This window comes from Diceros bicornis, chromosome 33 (assembly GCF_020826845.1).
Source record: "Diceros bicornis minor isolate mBicDic1 chromosome 33, mDicBic1.mat.cur, whole genome shotgun sequence".
NCBI lineage: Eukaryota > Metazoa > Chordata > Mammalia > Perissodactyla > Rhinocerotidae > Diceros > Diceros bicornis.
The window spans coordinates 11961899-11981893 of NC_080772.1; the positions used below are offsets into that span (position 1 = coordinate 11961899).

The 19995-nt window shown below is 37.1% G+C and overlaps 1 protein-coding gene across 2 annotated transcripts in view; it reads right to left on the reverse strand.

The window, feature by feature from the left end:
• Positions 1-19995, reverse strand: part of NSMAF (neutral sphingomyelinase activation associated factor) — a 60056-nt gene that overhangs the window by 13953 nt on the left and 26108 nt on the right. For both annotated transcript variants that reach the window (XM_058528749.1, XM_058528750.1), the window contains exons 6-18: positions 19203-19253; positions 16621-16692; positions 16267-16314; positions 16109-16161; positions 9148-9277; positions 7331-7402; positions 5927-6035; positions 3531-3707; positions 2348-2427; positions 1711-1801; positions 1552-1615; positions 549-600; positions 327-447 (exon numbers count right to left, since the gene is read on the reverse strand). In XM_058528749.1, coding sequence (XP_058384732.1) covers positions 327-447; positions 549-600; positions 1552-1615; positions 1711-1801; positions 2348-2427; positions 3531-3707; positions 5927-6035; positions 7331-7402; positions 9148-9277; positions 16109-16161; positions 16267-16314; positions 16621-16692; positions 19203-19253 — 1120 coding nt within the window. The remainder of the gene's footprint in view (positions 1-326; positions 448-548; positions 601-1551; positions 1616-1710; positions 1802-2347; positions 2428-3530; positions 3708-5926; positions 6036-7330; positions 7403-9147; positions 9278-16108; positions 16162-16266; positions 16315-16620; positions 16693-19202; positions 19254-19995) is intronic.

The following is a 19995-nucleotide window of genomic DNA, read 5'->3' on the forward strand; positions in this document are numbered from 1 at the left end:
TTGCACTTGTCTATTCATATGTACTTCTAGGACAGGCAAGAGAAACATATTTCTTAATGAGGTTCCCCCGCATCACATAAAATATAAATTTGGGGGGCAGGAGTAGCAAGAACATTTTCACAACACTTAGGTCTCTCAAATACATATCAATGTCTTTGTATCACAGAGTCATAGAATACTTCTGATTTGGAGTAGGATTTATATCACCTTATTTAGATAGAGAATTATACTGTTATTTGAAAAAAATTCTAGGCAACTAAATAACTAATAATACTTAAATTGCACCACTAGAATCTATAATTCAGTACTTCCAAGGTGGTACTTACTCTGTGCCCAAGGGGGAAGTTCCACATCATCGACCATCTGCCCTCCTTGTCTCTTTCCCAAATCGAGCTTCAGACTATTGACTAAAAAGCTGACATCATCACCATAGAATTCTGGAATCAACTGAAAGTTTCAGGGAAAAAAAAAAAGAACAGCAACAAACATCTTTTAAAGCAGTTAGAAACCACACGACGAATGAATTATTAGCTTTTTTAAATGCTTACCTCTTTAAAATCTGTTGCACCATCCAAACAGTTTTTCCAGGTTTCTGCAATACTAAATACGAAAAAAATTCAACTGATTTTAAATCCAGCGTATGGAAACAGCACCAGTAGCACTTTCTATGCACTGAGGTCTTGTTCTACACTTTACCGATATTAACTCATTTCTCTCATTAACTCACAATTCTCAAAACTCACCCGTATGAGTATCCCCCTTTTAAGAAGAGAAGACTTCTCCGGGCTCACACAGGGAGTGAGCTTGGGGTCAGGACGTGGACCCAGGTGGAAAGTCCATGCAAGTCCATGCCATGAGCCTCCGCACACACACTGCCTCATCAGAGGGCCAGTGGAGGCAGGTGCTTACACACCAAAAAATTAGCACAACTGTTTTAACAGCTTATTTCAAAAAGGAATTATAAAGTAACGTGTAAAGCTTAGAAAAAGATTACAAAGACTTAGACCAGAAGATTAACAATGAATATTATCTCAGCGCAGTGGGACGCCAAGTAAGATTTATTTTCTTCTTTATATTTTCTGATTTTTTTTGGTAAGGAAATGTTACTTTTATAATTTAAAAAAAAAGTTGTTTAAACTCTCACAGGGAATTGTATTCTATTCATAGCAAAATTATTTAGAATACTGAAATGTTGAAAACAGTCTAAATGGCCAACAATACAGAAACAGTTAAATAGTTAAATTATGGCACACGTTAGAATGCGATACAATCATTTAAAAAATCACTGTTTTGAAGAATATCTAATAATATGGGGAAAACTTCAAGATCTACTACGAAGCTACAAAAGGCAGGACAAAAATTATATTTACAATATGTTCTCACATTTACACACTCATACATAGATATGACTAGAAAAAGCCTGAAAGGAACAGATATAACAATTAGTGATTTTTTACATTTTTGTTTATATCTAAGTTTTTTGAAACAAACGTATTGTACATATATAATTAGAAAGCGTAAAAAATGGTAAGTGAGGCATTTATGTCAAACCTGTTGAACATTCTATCTGCATTATCAAATCTTCCATTCTGTAGGCACAGCATATACTCTGGTGCTAGAGCGGAAAAGAAATCAGAGTTAAGTGAGATCACAGAATCACTGAAGAATCCACGTGAAACAACATTTACTGGGGAGTGATGATAGACTCACCAATCCGAACAAGGTAAAACAGCACATAACCCGGAGAAGAGTAGTGACTGCCGTACATGAACTTTGGCTCCGGCATTTCCTGGTAGCGCATCTACAACATATGGAAAATGAATACTGCTAAGTGTTGGCTATGAAAATAATAACTGACTCAAGTAGCAAAAGCCTAAAAGAAATCATAGCCTGGATATATTATATCCCTTAATTCCTTTCTTGAACAGGAACAGAAGATAAAAAGAGGGAAAGAAATCTGTGAATAAACACAGCCTTCCCATGACAAGTATTTTGGTTTTCTTGGCTCAGTGATAACAACGTTGGGACTGGATTGAATAGAATGGATTTTATGCATCTCTTGTGCAATTTACCAGAGAGCACCTTCAAGAAAATAAATCAGTAAACTTGTAATCAGGTCAGCCTCCTACTTCCTGAATTTAGGCAAAAAAAGCAAATGGCAAGCAGCTAAATTCATGGGGGAAGGCAGTGGGCAGAGAAGGGGAGTAAGAAAAGAGATGATGTAGACCCTTCCATCACTCCAGATACATCTCCCCCAAGTCTTGGAGAAATGAGTTTCAGTTACTATAAAAACTCAGGCCATCACACATGGAGATGCTCAGAAACCCAGAACCCTCGGTCCACGCACCAGCAGTCTCTCCAAGCGCTCCTTATTTAGGGCCCCTACTGGCTTACTGAGATCCCGGAAGGTTCCTGGATTGGACAAATCTATATAAATAAATAAAATTTAAAAATTAATTAAAATAAACTAACAAGCAACCTTATACTTAATAACATTATCCTCCTGAACTGATCACAAGCACATATTTATTTCCACAAAATAAATAGTTTTTTAAAAATTGAGACATCCATTAGAATTATAGTATTTCCGATATTTATATAGCTGTAAATGTTAGAACTTTTGAGTTTTAAGTTAGCAACAGCCACTCAAGAGTAATGACTCTATTTGAAAATGCCCTGAATGTTGATTTTTTAAAAGAAAACCTACTGATAAAAAGACTATATTCCAAGTAAAAAACAAAAAATAAACAAATTTTAAAAGCCATTATTCTTCTACCAAGATTTACTTTTTAAGTTTGAATTACAGTGAATATTATTAGTTTGTGATAAAAGCATAATGAGAACTAGGGACTTGAATATTATCAGAGAAATAAGTTATCATATTCCTTGAAAATCTGTTATCTCTTTCAAGTACAAGGGTTTGAGTAGTGAACTGTCAATAGGAATTTATTGTTCACAATATATAATTTAAGATATTACAATATAAAATTATAATATAATCACATTTCTTTTGAAATAATTTGAGAGACAGAAGTACAAATATCACAAAGTTAAAATGGTTATCTCTCAATAATGTAATTATTGATGATTTTTATTTCCTTCTTTGAATATTTCAGTACTTTTTAAATGTTTTATAACAAATAGTTATTACTTTTGGTAAGCACATTTTTGAATGTGAATTTAAAAATAATAAGCCTGAGATGCAATTTTCAAAGCGAAAAACAACTATTTCAAAACGTGGTACTTATAGGTAATGATACACTGGCTTAAAATCACAGGCATACTTTCTGGGCATGTCCTTCAAGAAGTATGTGTGTACTTTTTTTTTTTGGATTAAAAAAATTAAGAGACTGTGGAGAAAACACATAAAACATACGTAACTTATATAACACTTATTCAGTATCTTGGAATAGAAACTGGCGATCTTTAGTAATAAAATCGAAATGGGTTCTAATCTGTTCACATATCACAACATGAGTCTAACATGGAACTTATTCTTTCCTTTAAAAATTCAGCTCTGTGGCATTTACCCAGTTCTGCACTGCAGTAATCACTGATGATCCACGGGAACACCGGGTACTGGGAGAGGTCGTTGCAGCTGCGGTCGGCCAGGTTATTGAGGTGCAGGAGGTACTGGCGGTTGGAAAGGTGCCCGCGCTGCCACTGCAGGGTGTAGCTCTCGGCCGTGCGCTCCGCCACGTGGTGCTCTGAGGAGGACAGGGCCCACCAGGTCACCACTGAACTTGACAAGTGTTAGCTAAGTTTTACTTAATGTGTAAACACTAGATGCTTTAAATGTAGACTCTTCAATGCATTTGTAAAAAATACAGTTTAAGAAAAAGAAAAGTAGACTATGGTTTGTATTCACCAACTAGTTGTTCCGTTAAGTAGGACTATCTCTGAGATCCAGAAGGAAAAATTATTAAATATATGATATAAAACATATCATATATATTAAATATATGATATGAAAGTATGGAGCAAATATATAAATACTACATGGTAATATATAATATTTACTATATTACATATAGTTTACAATATATAACTAACAAAGAATCCTTCCAAATATGCTTGAGTTTTAATGCCTTTAAGAAGCCATGACTATTTGTAAAAGCTTCTCCTGCATTTTTTTATGAAATCAAAACAATCTTTTAGTTTTTCTTTAGATCTGGAAGAGGTGTACTACTGGTTATTTGTCAATGACTATGCATTATTTATGTATGTGAAGAATAAGGAAAAGAAAATAAATTTTTAAAGGAGAAAAAATGTATTTGAAAGGAGGACATGATTTTTCAAACTTGAAGAACTAAAAGACCACCCCCAGAAATACCTCAGGAAAAATGGAATCACAGATTATCTGGCACCAATGATAACTCTCCTTTCAAAGAGTATAAAATGAGTCAACTGTTCTATTTTGTTCAGAAAATTCTGCTTTCAACTTTTTATTGGCTGCATTAAGCAAATTATCTAACTCATTTGTTGATTCAATGTTTATTCTTATTTACTTTTACCGAGTTTCTTCTCCAATCAGCTAGTTGGAAAGGGCTTAAAAAATTAAAACACAGGGCCGGCCCGGTGGCGTAGTGGTTAAGTTCATGCACTCCGTTTCGGCGGCCCGGGGTTCGCAGGTTCGGATCCCGGGCACAGACCTACGCACCACTCATCAAGCCATGCTGTGGTGGCATCCCATACACAAAATAGAGGAAGATGGGCACAGATGTTAGCTCAGAGCTAATCTTCCTCACACACACACATAAAAAATTTAAACATTCATCCTCCTCACTGTCCATTCTCAGAACACCTCAGGGAAAGTCTGAACAATCTCAGGAATAAACTTAGAGAGAACGGACAGCTTTACAGAAGACAGACGTTTTAGGTCATGGCAAGTTTTTTAACTTGAGATTTTAGGATTCACCAAGAAAGCTGAGTTTCTTGTTGTAATTTTGTTATAGTTAGAAAAATAAAATGAAAAAAGTTAAATCAGGAGGCAGGAGATAACAGTAAACTTGTACCAAAACTATAGTTATGCATTAAGTTATACTGAATAGCTTAACGTGAGAAGAAAAAAATATGAACTCTAAACCTACTGTAAAATAAAATATAGTATTCCTCATTGAAGATACACTATTCCTCCTTGAGGGAAAATTTCATTTTTAAGGGAGTACTTCACTTATATATCTCCTAATGGTTTCACTGCACATTAGAACAGCAAACAAAATTAAGATGGTATTAACAAAATCCCATTTTTTGGAACAAAATCTATTTCTAAAAATCATTCCATTCTAGTCATCTGGCAACTTTGTAAACAAGAATAATGTAATTCAACCATACAACTTAATATGTTTATGCTTGAAAAGAAAAATACAGGTGTTCTGTCTTATAAAGGTGAGAAAAATTCACATATTCCATGGAAGATTAGGGAAACATTAACTGCAAGCAAATTGAGTCCGAGGGTACTATATTGAGCGTGGAAGGTTGATGTGTCCCTTTTGTATTGTTTTCCAGCTTAAGACCACAACTAATGGTCACAAACATATGACTGGACAACTCGCTGTCTCACATTAAGAAAATGAGTCTTGGTTTTCATAAACCAATATAAGACATGACTGCACGTAAAAATAATAAGGTGGATTCCTTATAATCCATTCAACTTGGGGGTTGTTAAAACACAAAAAACATTTAAATATATCTATCATGACTTTCAAAACACACAATTGGAGTGAACTATTGCCAAAACTCATTTACATTTCCCTTCGTTTCTAAAATGCCATTTTGCCAACTATAATTACTGACAAGAGAAATAAGCAGACCCACAGAGAGGCGATTCCAGACACAGCATTTTCTTCTCTTATTTCCTAGCCCAGTTACCTAGGAGTTGAACTACCTTCACACGAATAGATAGAATGAATGGTGAGCACCAGACCTAGATACGTAGCAATATAGAAATAGACATCATCTCTATCTTGAGGTTCATAGAACTTCAGGTAGATGTCAGAACACAGATCATCTTCTGTGCAAAACACTTCCAAGCCCTATAAATTCAGAGAGAAAAGAAAAAACAAATAGCATTGTAGTCATCTTGCAATCTCAATATAAGCTACATAATTACAAAAGCCTTTCAATTAAACATCTATATTTTTTATCTGTAGGTCTTATATTGACATTCTCCAGCTATAAAATTGATTCAGTGATGCTGAATATAAATTTCCTGAGAACAAGACATGTACCTCAGCTAAACTTTGTAACATCCCTTTTGGTGTTGAATATTTTTATTGATAATAGCTTTTGTGAATTCATTATTTTGAAATTCAAAATTGGATGATCCATGTCTTCACAATCTTCTTCAAACATAAATGTTCAGCTTTCTTTTATAAATTAAATAATAATTATGTCAACCTAACAACTGATAATTGAATAACCCATTCAAATAAGTTGCAATTATTCTTAAAAGAAACTCTGAGCTTTGTGAATGTTGTGTTGGTAAGGCTGAGATAGGACAGGAACAAAGAAAGGATGAACGCAGGGTCTCCCTTGGCTCGAATACAGGCTTTCACCATTTACTAGAGAACTGAGGAAGTTAACTCCTAGAGCCTCAACTTCTTTGTAAAATAGGATATCATCTACCTCACAGGGATTGTGATGATAAACAAGCGTATACAAATTGCCTGGTATACAGAAGCCACTTAATCAATGACAATTTCCTCTCTTTTTCTGACTGCACTCTATAACCAAAGGAGGAGATTTTAAATAGTATGTGTTTCCCTAATCCTTTAGTAGCACTGGAAATGGAGAGTCATCTTTTAGGTAAAATAGGCAGGAAAAAAGTTACATTTCACAAACATAAAACATAAAGCTGAGATGCTTAAAATTCCACAATGCTTTTGTAATGCCACCAAGTTACTGATTAATCTTCAAAGGAGAACAAATGAATTTATATTGATGTCAAATTAAAACACCTTGCATTCAGACCTTATGTGGGGACTGGTTTCTAAAGTAAGCGTGTAAGTAACATAAGTGTGGACCTATGCTTCTTCAGAGCAATGGTGGGAAGAACTAACTGCCCGTATGAGTGAAATGGTTATTTTATCCATTTCTCTCTCTCACCAAGCCTGAAAGCTGAATTAATATAAGTTAACTGGGAATACACTACAGTTCTACTGAAGAGTTGATTTTGTAATAGCTTCCAAATTTTACTTTGAGACCCAGCTGCTCTGAGCGGGTGGTGGCAAGCAGCATGGGATTGGTTCTGCATATGCTATCCCCACATAAACCCGGAGACTCAGAGAACACAGCATCCACCTGGAACTGACCTTCCAGCTGAACTCACCAGAGGCATGAGGCCGTGCCTCCTCTTGTAAATGCGGCGGACATCCTGGAGTGTTATCTGGACCACAGGTTTCTTTAGAAGTAAAAAGACAGTCTCAAACATCAGCATTCTGACACAATTAGAAGCTGTCCTTTAGTATCAGAAAGGGGAAAAAAATGACCAGATCTTGCCTTCCCAATGTGTTTACAAGTGAACAACTGGAAAGAGAGATCTTAGAACAGGCCTATCTGGTTTTACATTCTGGTGTGCCCTTTTACACTAGCTTTATGACCTTGGACAAGTCCCCCTCCCCACACTTAGTATCCTGAAATGATAATGCACTCATCTGTCTTTCAGGTTATTGCAAGGTTGAGTGAAAAGGATTAAAGGATCGGTATAGATAACCTCTCAGGAATTTTGCTATCTTTTTATAAACCCATGGTTTGCTTAGAACTGACGTATATCTTTTTTTAAAATTCTGTCTTTTATCTCCTTAAAAACTATAGTATATTAAGGCTCATAAACAACTATAGTACAAAGTAAGGTCTCTAAACTTTTTCTTTCTTCATGAGGAGGAAAATTTTCTTGCTTCTCTAGAGCCTGAAAACTCTAGTAAAAGAAAAACGAGGTTAGAAAAGGCACTGAGATTGGCTAAAAGGCGACACAGCCTTATTCCTCCTCCAGAGGAAGAGGAAGAGACTGCAGAGACCAGGCTGTTTAACAGTGGAAACTTCCTAAAGACTGGTCAAGGATCCTAGCCCAGAGATTTGGGATAGGGTAAATGCTCGTACTTCGGACCCTGAAGCTATGGTACATATGCAGATATTTTTCCAAAAGTTTTTGACCCAAACCATAGTAACTGTAGTGGCCAAGCCAATCCACTACACCGTTAGAGCATGCCCATCAGCAGTGTGCTATGTCTGCTGGAAGGCTTGGTGAGCACGCCCCACCACCTGGTGGACAGAACTGTTACAGCATCATCTTTCACCTGGAATAAGTATTAGATGTTTTAGTGCCATAACGTGACTGACCAGACTGGAGAATTTCCAGGGTGTAGCCTCCTACGGGAGAACACACTCTTGTTCTTTAGACTGCCCTGCCAAATGGTCCACCTGCACTATCATAGTGGATTAGGATTTCTGTTCTTTTAATGAAGCACTCCAAAAAGGGGCTGGATCTAGATAAAGCAATAAATCTTTACAAGTTTCAGTGTAGAAATCTGAGTTTATTTTTACTTTCTGGCCTAGTAAGTCCAAAGTCAATGTGAAAGAGAAGATTGGTTCCACCACCATATTACGAGCACCACAGCTGCCCAATCACAGCATCTCAACAGGCACCTCTGTACTAGATGGGAGAGGACCACTTCATACTGCTTCTTTGGCAAAGATTCAGATCTACTGATTTTGTTTGTAATTAAGGAAAAGCAAGAAATGTCAACACATATGTACATAAAAACAGATATACAGAAAACCTCCATTTCCTCTTAATCTTAGTATATTTCATTGGTCTCTTCCAGAAGTGCTTCCGAGTAGAAAGGTATAAACCTCTAATAACCCTTTACTAAAATCGGGAGGGGCGGGGTTTCTTTTCACAACACTGAAAGCAAGTGAGCCCAAAATGACTGAAAATACATCAGAAGAACTCAAATTTGGGTGAGTGTGCATGAGGATTACATAGGGAGCCTGTTAAATACACAGATGCTAGAGGGTGAGGTAATTTTGATCCTCACCAAAACGTAAGAGCACTGTAATCGTGAAGTCAAGTTCACAGGAAAGAGAGCTTACAGATGAACACTCATCTAAAGGCGCTCTCCTTCTGACACTGTAGTCTTTACTTACTGGGTACCCATTGAGAGGTTGAAAATATAGGTTTGTGTCAGTGATGCACACGTGTCCAGGATTCGTCACCAGAGGTGTCACCATTTCTGCTTTGCATTCCATGTGCAGCTTTTCAGAAACACTTTGGAATCTGAGAATATATTTTTCAGCAAAAGCAAGAAAAATCAGAAATCGATCTACTTTCTAGGTTTAACTTTAAGGGAGCCACAGTGTGACTTCACATAACATTTGTCTAAACTCTACATTTAATACAAGAAAAATGGTACTATAAATTGATCACTTAAATAAAACTGGCATTCTTTTAAATGGCATAATGAAAACTCAATTTTTAAAAAACAGATGAGGTTATGTATCACAGAAGGGAAGACAGACAAGTAAATAAATACCAAATAACCCTTTAGCTACATTCTTATTCTTTCCAAAATTAATTGGCCTTGAAAATATTCTTACATTAACATAATTTTCTATTTTTGTCTCATTAAGACCTATTTTTATAGTCATATAAACCACTGGGTAGCATTTATTTCACAATACATTTTATACGGCTATGAGTACATAATTACAATTACTTGAATGTCAGTTCCAAAGTATATTCTTCCATGGATTTACTGCAGTAGAACTAGTCAAAGATGATTTCTCCACTACCTCCTCCTAAATTATTTAGCTAGCTGAAAAAAAGTCCATTTTCTTTTTTTTTTAACTAATTAAAAAAAATTTAGAGGGGAAACAACCAAATCATCAATATTTTAGGGCGATTAGTTACATTATTGGGTTAAAAATAAATGTCCCCTATAAGTAACAGGACAAAAGCAGGGGCAGACTTCCACTCCCAGCTGGGATGTGAAGGAGGCCTCATAGTTCTCACTCTAACCACAAAGCCAGCTAGATAAGCTACACAGTCCTCATGATCTTTTAAAATCCATCAGAAAGCTGAAGATGCAAAGAAACCTAAATGAAGAGGCCAACGTCTGAGAGGCAGGGGAAGGAGCAACCTATCGTAGAAGGGGTAAGAACTGCAGGATGAAGAGATCTTCAGAGAAGCAGAAAGCCAGATCAGGACTGGAGAGCAGAGATGAAGAAATGCTGTCAACTGGGGAGGAAAACACAGAGAAATCTCCCACAGTTCAGAAAGCTGGTGGCTCAGCTGTAAAGCACAAAGATATCTCTAGAACCCTTCAAGTGCTCAGATCCCAAGCCCTGTTGAAGAAAGTCTTGATCACTCCCTCAAAAAAGTTGTAGGCAGTGGTGACCTGAATTTAACTATAGTCTCAACAAAGCCTTAACCCAGCTCAATAACAGATTACACTGACAGAGACCCCCAGTACAGAAGCCTGACAGAATAACGGGTGGGCATGACCATTTCTGGAGGTAAATATCATTTAGTTCAGTCCACACAGTTCTTTTTTTCTTTTTTTTGTGAGGAAGATCAGCCCTGAGCTAACATCCATGCCAATCCTCCTCTTTTTTGCTGAGGAAGACTGGCCCTGGGCTAACATCTGTGCCCATCTTCCTCCACTTTATATGGGATGCCACCACAGCATGGCTTGACAAGTAGTGCATCAGTGAGCACCTGGGATCCAAACCCGGGCTGCCAGCAGCAGAGCGCGCGCACTTAACCACTACGCCATGGGGCCGGCCCCCCTACAGTTCTTTTTAAAAGAAACTACCCAGAATACAATTAGAAATTACAAGAAACACAAAGAAGCAAGAAAATATGACCCCTGCTTATGAGAGAAAAGATTCAATAGAAGATGACCCAGATGTTGGATCCATAAGAGGGAGACTTTAAGATAAACTATAATAAATATGCTAAAAGACCTAGAAAAAAAGATGGACGACATATGTGAAGAGAAGGGGAATTTCATCGGAGAAATAGAAACTATAAAAAAGAACCAAAAGGAAATTCTAGAAATGAAAATCTGGATAAGACAAATGAAGAATTAATTAAACAAGTTTAACAACAGACTGGACACAGCAGAGAAAAAGTCCAGTAAGGTTGAAAACAGGTCAATAAAACATGTCCTAACTGAAACAAAAGGAGAAGAATTTAAAAAAATATAGAACAGAATATCTGAGATCTGAGGGAATATATAAAACATACTAACATAAGTGTAACTCAGGTTACAGGAGAAGAGACAGAAAATGGGGCAGAAGAAATATTGAAGGAGAGAATGGTTGAGAACTGATGAAAAGAAGGTCTAAAATCGGTGATCTTAACTGTTCGTGGGAACTTAGAAAAAGAACAAGTTAAACCCAGAGTTAGCCAAAGGAAGGAAATCATAAGAATGGAAATCACTTTTACACAAAATGGAAAAATAGAGAAAAATCAATAAAGTAAAAAACTGGTTTTCTGAAAAGGTTAATAAAATTGGCAAACCCCTGGCAAAACTGATAAAGAAAAAAAAAGAGAAAACACAAAGCATCAATATAAGGAATGAAAGAGGGACCATCACTACAGATCCTACTGACATTAAAAGGACATTAACAACTTCATACCAGTAAGTCTGACAACTTATATTAGAACTAGACAAATTTTTTGAAAAACACAACTTACCAAAACAGGCACAAGAAGAAACAGACAACCTAAATAGTCCTAGGTCTAGCAAACAAATTGAATAAATAAGAACACTTCATGCCTATATGATGACTTCACTAATAAATTCTATTAAAAATTTAAGGGGGGGTCCACCCAGCGGCATAGTGGTTAGGTTCACATGCTCCACTTCGGTGGCCTGGGGTTTGCGAGTTCAGATCTCAGGCATGGACCTACGCACTGCTTATCAAGCCATGCTGTGGCAGCATTCCAGATACAAAACGGGGGAAGATTGGCACAGATGTTAGCTCAGGGCCAATCTTCCTCACCAAAAAAAGAAAAATTTTTTGAGAAAGAAATACAATCTTACACAAACTCTTTCAGAAAACAGAAGATAAAGGAACATCTCTAAACTCATTTTATGAGGCTAGGATAACCCTGACAGCAAAATCTGACAAATACTTTAAGATTTATAGAGCAATATCCCTCATGAATATAGATGCAAAAATCAATATTTTGCTACAAAATAGTAGCAAAGCAAATCCACCAATACATAAAAAGGATAATACATCATGATCAAGTTGGATTTACCCCATGAATACAAGGTTGGTTTAACATTGAAAAATCAATGAATATAATTCACAATATTAACATGATAAAGACAAAAGAAATACGATCATCCCAATAAATGCAGAAAAAGTATTTGACAATATTCTAAACCTATTATTGAAAATAGTTTCAGCAAAGCAGGAATAAAAAGAAACTTCCTATTCTGATAAAGGGCATCTATGAAAAACCTACAGCTAACATTCTTTAATGGTGAAATATTAATTCCTTTTCCTGTAAGATCAAGAGCAAGGCAAGGATGTCTGCTCTTACCAAATCTATTAAACAATGCAATAAGGCAAGAAGTAGAAATAAAAGCCATAAGGATCTCTGTGAAACCGTCATTATTCACAGATTAAATGATTATGTATATAGAAAACTCTATGGAATCTATAAAAAACCCACTAGGACTAACGAGTGAATTTGGAAAAGCCACAGGATACAAGGTCAATGTAAAAAAAACACTATTATTTCTATATACCAGTAACAAATAATTGAAAAATAAAATTTCAATCACATCAAAAAAATCACAAATCTAGTGATTTATCCAACAAAAGATGGCAGCATCGACATATTAAACATATAACAGCAGGGGAAACTGGGTGAGGCTTTGGTAAAAGAACTCTTTGTATTATCTTTACATCTTTTCTTTAAATTTAAAATTAGTCCAGAACAAAGTATTTTAAAGGGGACATTTTGGGGTACAAATGGAGAAACTTGAATATGGAGCTATAAATTACATGACACTATATAATCATTGCTACTTGAGTATTATAGTAGTATGGAGGAATGTCAGAGAAGATCCTTTTAACAGATACATGTTGAAGTAGTTATGGGTGCAGTGTCATGATGTCTTGCATGTAATTTCAAATGGTTCAAAAAAATTATAGTCATATATTTTAAATACATAATACAAACATATATACACATTATATATACATATAACATATATACAGACACATATGTATTATATATACATGTATAAACACATACACACACACACAGAGCAAGCAAGCAAGAACACGAGCATGCAAAAACTAAAGCAAATTTGGCAAAATGTTAACAAATTAACACCTGGTGACTCATAGGGCATGTGTTCATTATATTCTTCTTTCAACTTGTGAGGATTTGAAAATTTCCAGAATGAACAGTAGGGGAAAATAAATATAGTGATCCTTTATTTCTTCAATAAAAAAGTATTTCCTCAGAAATATGATGAAAGCTTATTTTAGCAAAAGTTTACCTTCTTTCTTTTAGAAGACGTATGCAGTACTGGAATATTTCATTTTATACTGTAAAAACTTCTTCCCCAAATTCTTCAGCCTAACATTTTGGAGATTGGATAAATCAAAACTTTCATAGTGAACCACTTTTTAAATTAATGTCATGCTGAAGCCACGATTGAAGTGTAAATCACTACTTAGAAAAATTAGGCATTCTAAGTAAGTCAAAAGAAGCTAATTCTTCTTATTCCTTTTCCTTCCTAAAATGGAAGCTATTCTTCCCTCAGCAATCTATTTACCTAATATATCCCGCAAGTATAAAAATGGAAAGAAATTTAATACTAGACAAGTGAAACAGAAAAAGCAGCAAACAAACATAAACACAGAAAACACATTATTGGCCAGATGGCTTTACTGGCAAGTTCTTTAACACCTTAAAATGTAGTGTAAGGGTCACAAATCTCACAAGTTAGAAATAAAACAGAATATTACAAACTAATCTCATTTATAAACATAAGCTTCTAGCAAAACCCTAGCACATAATAATCCATAAATGAATCCATTTAACCAATATTTTCTACTTTATCCTAAGCTGGAACGATTACAAATGCAAAAATCTAAAATAAAAATGATTTCTAGTGAACAGAGACTGCAATAATTCATATATAAGATTTTGTACATATTAAAGAATCTACAAAGTTAATGTAATTGATCACAGAATTTAGCAAGACTGCTGAAAACAAAATGAATACTCAAAAATCTATTGCGTTCTATATATCAACAATAAACAGAAAATGAAAATTTTTAGGATATCATTTACAGCACCATCAAAAATATGAAGGACTTGAGGGGCCGGCCCCGCGGCGTAGCAGGTAAGTACACGCGCTCCGCTGCTGGCAGCCCGGATTCGGATCCTGTGTGCGCACCGACGCACCGCTGTCGGGCCATGCTGTGGTGGCGTCCCACATAAAGTGGAGGAAGATGGGCACAGATGTTAGCTCAGGGCCAGTCTTCCTCAGCAAAAAGAGGAGGATTGGCATGGATGTTAGCTCAGGGCTGATCTTCCTCACACACAAAAAAATATATATGCAGGACTTGGAATAAATCTAGCACAAGAGAGGAAAGACCTTTATGAAGAAAATCATAAGGAAGATGTTAAAGAAGACCTAAATAATAGAGAGAAGACTATAGATTCCCTGTAATCACAATCAAAATCCCAGCAGGTTTTCTTTTAGGGAAGTTGACAGGCTGATTCTAAATTTACAGAGATGTGCATTAAGACCAAGAACAGTGAAGACACGAGTTAAAAAGGAAAATAAGGTGCGGGGCCCTGCACCACCAGATATCAAGGGGCACCATAAAGCAATGGTAATTAATATAGTGGTATTGGAGATGGAGCTATAGACAAATAGCCTGAATCTACTTAACATAAGGCAAGAAACAAGTAAGAGAAGAGGTCAATATAAAAGTATAATTATTTGCAGACGGGGCCGGCCCCGTGGCTTAGCGGTTAAGTGCGCGCGCTCCGCTGCTGGTGGCCCGGGTTTGGATCCCGGGCGCGCACCGACGCACTGCTTCTCCGGCCATGTTGAGGCCGCGTCCCACATACAGCAACTAGAAGGATGTGAAACTATGATGTACAACTACCTACTGGGGCTTTGGGGGAAAATAAATAAAAAAAATAAAAATTATAAAAAAAAAAAAAATTATTTGCAGAAAGCATATTGAATACTTAGAAAAGCCAAGAAAATCAACGAAGAAAACATTAGACCAGTAAGAATGTAGTCTCTTGCTCCCTGCAGCATACCTTAGGAAGGTACCTATCACAGCTTGAAGGGGCATGAAAGACTTTCCAGAACAACTGATAGCTAAGCAGAGACCAGAAGAATAGGTAAGAGTCAGCCAGGTGCAAAAGAGGCTGGAGGGTGGGACTTCTAAGCAGAGGGAACCTGTACGAGGGCTCAGAGGTCAGAGAGCACGTGGCACACTCGGGAACGCGTATCACCAAAGAGCCAGAGCAGGGAATTCAGGAAGAGCAAATCAGCGACCAGAAGTCGTCAACGAGGCTGGAACACAAGCGGTTTGTGTGCCACGGAAGACTAGGACTTCAACCTGAAGACAGTGGGAAGTCTCGAAGAGTTTTAAACAGACAAGTGATAGAATTCAATAAGTTCTTTAGAAAGAATATATTTTGAAAGAACATTAGGCAGAGGGGGGAAAAGAGGATTGGAGAAGGAAAGACTTGAATCAGGCAGACGAGCTAAAAGCTGTTAGAGTGCTCTGAGCGGAAGGTGGTGGCGGCCTGAACTGAGAACCAACAGCGTGAAAAGACAGAAGCTGACACACTAGAAAGATGTCAGGGAGCATCAGCTGACAGGCCTTTCTGACTGAGAGACGTCAGGACGGAGAAGAGTCAAGGGAGCCCCTGACGCTGCTCTTGCACTGCGGCCGGGGCCATTCCCTAAAACAAGCAGGTTTGGGGTGAGGCAGTTTAGGACACCCATGTCATCATCAGTTTTGGACGTGATGAACAAGGCATACAGATGAAGATGTCAGAACCAGATGTTATAACCCAGAAACAAAATCATTAAAAACTCACCTGTTTTTGTCAAATGATGTCCTAGCCAAACGTGACTGCAAAATAGCTGTTATCTGTTAAAACAGAACCATTCACAAAGCATGGATATAAGTATTTATAAGTAAAATATCAATGCAAGTTAAAGCACAGGAAAGACACAGATCTTTAGAAACTCTTACCATAGCAGTTTGGTCACCCAGTTTGTCAAGGCAGGACGCTCTGTGAAGCTACAATAGTATAAATACACATGAATTTACTTTTTCTCTCAGATGATATGAAGACATTTCCTTAGAAGCAACGAAAAACGCAATTGTTCTGTTACTTAGTAACAATTAAGACCATTTCTGATATATCTATGTCTTCTTCCAAATATATAGTTTTCAAATTCAACATATTTAGGTAAATCTGCTTCATATTTATTAAAAGAGATGATGATTTTGGTAAGATGCAAAAATATGAAATTTTTTTTAAAGTTTCTGCCTCAGTTTGCTTTGAATTCTCTGCCCATGAATGCCTGAGTAAGGCTGGCTTACCTGAAGCAGTGTCTCTACCACATCTTCCACTTTCCCTGAAACATCCAATTCAAAGACATATTCCATTTCGCCCTAACAAAAAGGGGAACAAATCAAATCACAGGGAGAGGAGAAGCATGTCAAACCATGTTACTTGAGCAACATTTGCAAAACCCCTGCTGAACTGTGCGTGTACCTGCCTGGTGCGTCCTCCCCCACCCCACCCTGAATGAGAGCTCTAGGAGAGCAGAGTCCATCAGATTTACTGCTACATTTATTTCCTTCCCTCTGCTAACTTTGGGCTCAGTTTGCTGCTCTTTTCCACTTCCTTGATGTGTACAGTTAGGTTTTTAAATTTGAGATCTTTCTTTTTTTAGTGTAGGCGTTTATCACTATAAACTTCCCTCTTACTACTGCTTTTGCCACATCCTGTAAGTTCAAGTATGTTCTGTTTTCGTTTGTCTAAAGATATTTTTAATTTCCCTTTCTATTTCTTCGTTGAGCCACCGCTTGTTCAAGAGTGTTGTTTAATTTCCACATCTTTTTGAATTTTCCTTCTACTATGAATTTCTAGTTTTATTCCATTGTGGTCAGAAAAGAAACTTGGTAAGATTTCAATCTTCTTAAATTTGTTAAGACTTGTTTTGTGACCTAACATGTAATCTATCATGGAGAATGTTCCATGTATACTTGGGTACATGTGGGTTGAATGTTCTGTATGTGTATAGGTCCATTTGGTCTACAGTGTTGTTCAAGTCCTCTGTTTCCTAATTGATCTTCTGTCTGGATGGTCTATCCAATATTGAAAGTGGGGCATTGAAGTCTCCTACTTCTATTGCATTGCTGTCAATTTCTCCCTTCAATTCTGTCAATGTTTGCTTCATATATTTAGGTGCCCTGAGATTGGGTGCATATATATATTGTGGTGGTTAATTTTGTGTGTCACACGCTCCACTCTTCTCTTTCCGCTAAGGGAGAGTCTGCTTTGCTGTATTGGCCTCTGTCCGCCGTACTACAGGTCTTCAGGGGTAGCAACACAATGCCAGCTCTTTCTTGTCTTCAGTGGTCCCCAGGCATCTAGAGTTTGATCAGTGCTCCAAGACAGGCGAGACAGAAGCCAGTTCCTCAGGCAGCCGCCCCTAAAAGTCAGAACATTGGACATAGGGTCCAGTCTTGTCTTTCCCTCACCAGGAGAAGTTGGGAGCTGCAGTTTCCTCCCAGTCACCTGGCACTGTGCTGAGAAGAGGGACTATGGCGAAAGGATGCTACAAATTTTCCAACTTGTTTCAATGAGGCTGATTTCACGCTAACCGTGCAGAGGGCTCTTAATTGGTTTCTGGATTTCTCACAAAGGGAGAAAGAAGGTCCATGTATTGTTGAATCAGTATCTCCATGAGAGGATCAAAGGCCTGGGACTTCCCACTCCGCCATCTCTTATTATCATCATGGATGTCACTATCCTCCTCTTTTTTAAATCTGAGAATCCTTTGGTGTTCTAATTCATACTGGAACAAAAGCACTTTTCTTTGCTTCAGACAACCTCGCCCCTTTCCTTTCACATAATTTTTCAATGGACCAAGAGCAGCTTTGTACTTCAAGTGGGTATCAGGAGAGCCTTTAGAGGGAGAGCACCCCAGGCGCAGTCTCAACTTGGGGGTGTCCCACTCCCCCACGGGGCTTCTGTCAACGTGTGGAGATGCTACACAAAAACAGGGAACAGTGTAGTAGGGGTTGCACTATAGCGAGTGGGAACAGGCTGTAATGTAAGGGACAGCCCACACAGTGAGGAACTCTCCTTCCCAAAATGCCAATAGCACCACCTGAGAGTAATTAAATCTCAGGATTTATCGTTTCTGACTAACTGGCGCATGCAAGCATTTCTTGTACATAGAACTCAAAGGCCACTGCACGTTCCACGAGCTGCGGCCGAGAAACTGCAGGCTGGCCTGCAACTGGGACCGAGATTCAGCTGTGGGACTGTGCCCAGAGAGAGTGTCTTTTCCTAACTCACAGAAGTGTCATTATAAGGAGCACCAGCCCTGTCTCCAGGTCCCGTAAAAATTCTTTTGGTAGGAGTTATCCATTTATTATATATTAGCTGAAGTATAAAGAATTAAATAAGACACAGAATGGTTAAATCTAATGTCTACACTCACTTGACAAGTCCTGGAAAACCAGACACTGTATTCAAGTCTACTCATAGCTTCTACCCAATTAAGAGAATTTATAAATTATTATTGAGCTCTCAAATAACTGTATTTTGTAACCTATAAATATTTCTCAAATGTTTTTCAAAATAAATTCTCAGTAAAATCCAGGAAATAATCTTATAAGTCATGCATATTCTGATTTCAATTTCTAATCTAATAATTTAAGCTTTTTTTCTCTATTAGACACATTTATCTTTAAGTCAAAAAGTTAATTGAAATTTCTTGGACTAAAGTCTGTGGTTCCCCTGGGTAATTTTATTATAACTGCTAGGTAATAAACTTTTAAATAACCATTATTATTATATTTGATTAAAGATGTTAATAGAGTCACAAAATCTCATTGCTCAAAATCACTATATAAATTGCTGGGAATAAATGAAAAGCTTTACTCACCCTTTCTGTTTTATATGGTGCAACAATGTTGTGTTCTTTAATGAAATATACCTAAGAAAGATAAAGCAATATTTGTAAAATAATTAAAAATTTTCATAGCAATGAGTTACTATAAATTAGAATATTATGAATCCAGAATTCAAATCATTGTTACATAATCTCTATTTCTGAAAGCACTTGCATTAATATTGGTATGGCTTTAAAGTTCTGATGGTAAAATAACAAATATTAAATTAAAAGGAGATTCATCAAGCCAACAAAATAGCAACTATTACTGGATAAATAAAATATCTAAGCTGTTTTATGACTGTCATCACTTGTACTATATAGTTTTATGACTGTCATCACTTGTACTATATAACCAAGCAGACAGGTGAAGGCAGCTAATCCAAGTGCTGATTTTCTAAGAAATGGGTAAAACAAAGTCACTGTGATGAAATACATTCATTAACACAAAGAAATTTCTCCTCTCCAGCGGTGATGTGGGCACACAGTGTTTTCACATGCACCAGGCCACCTGTCCTCACACCGTGTAGTAGTAAATATGTCGAACAAGCAATATTACCTGCCAGAGCCATCAGCCACCTCACACCTGCACCTTACGCCTGCCTTCCCTTCTGTTTTGATGAAGAGTGTGCCTGGGCTCTCAAAACCAGTCACTCTACTGGGGAAGAGAATGTAGACTTCCCCTACCCACCAGCTATTCAAAACTTTGCTCCTATGATTATACAACTGCACTTTCTCCCATTTGAAACAAACCACAGATAAAAACCCTCCCTTGGTCTCACATCCT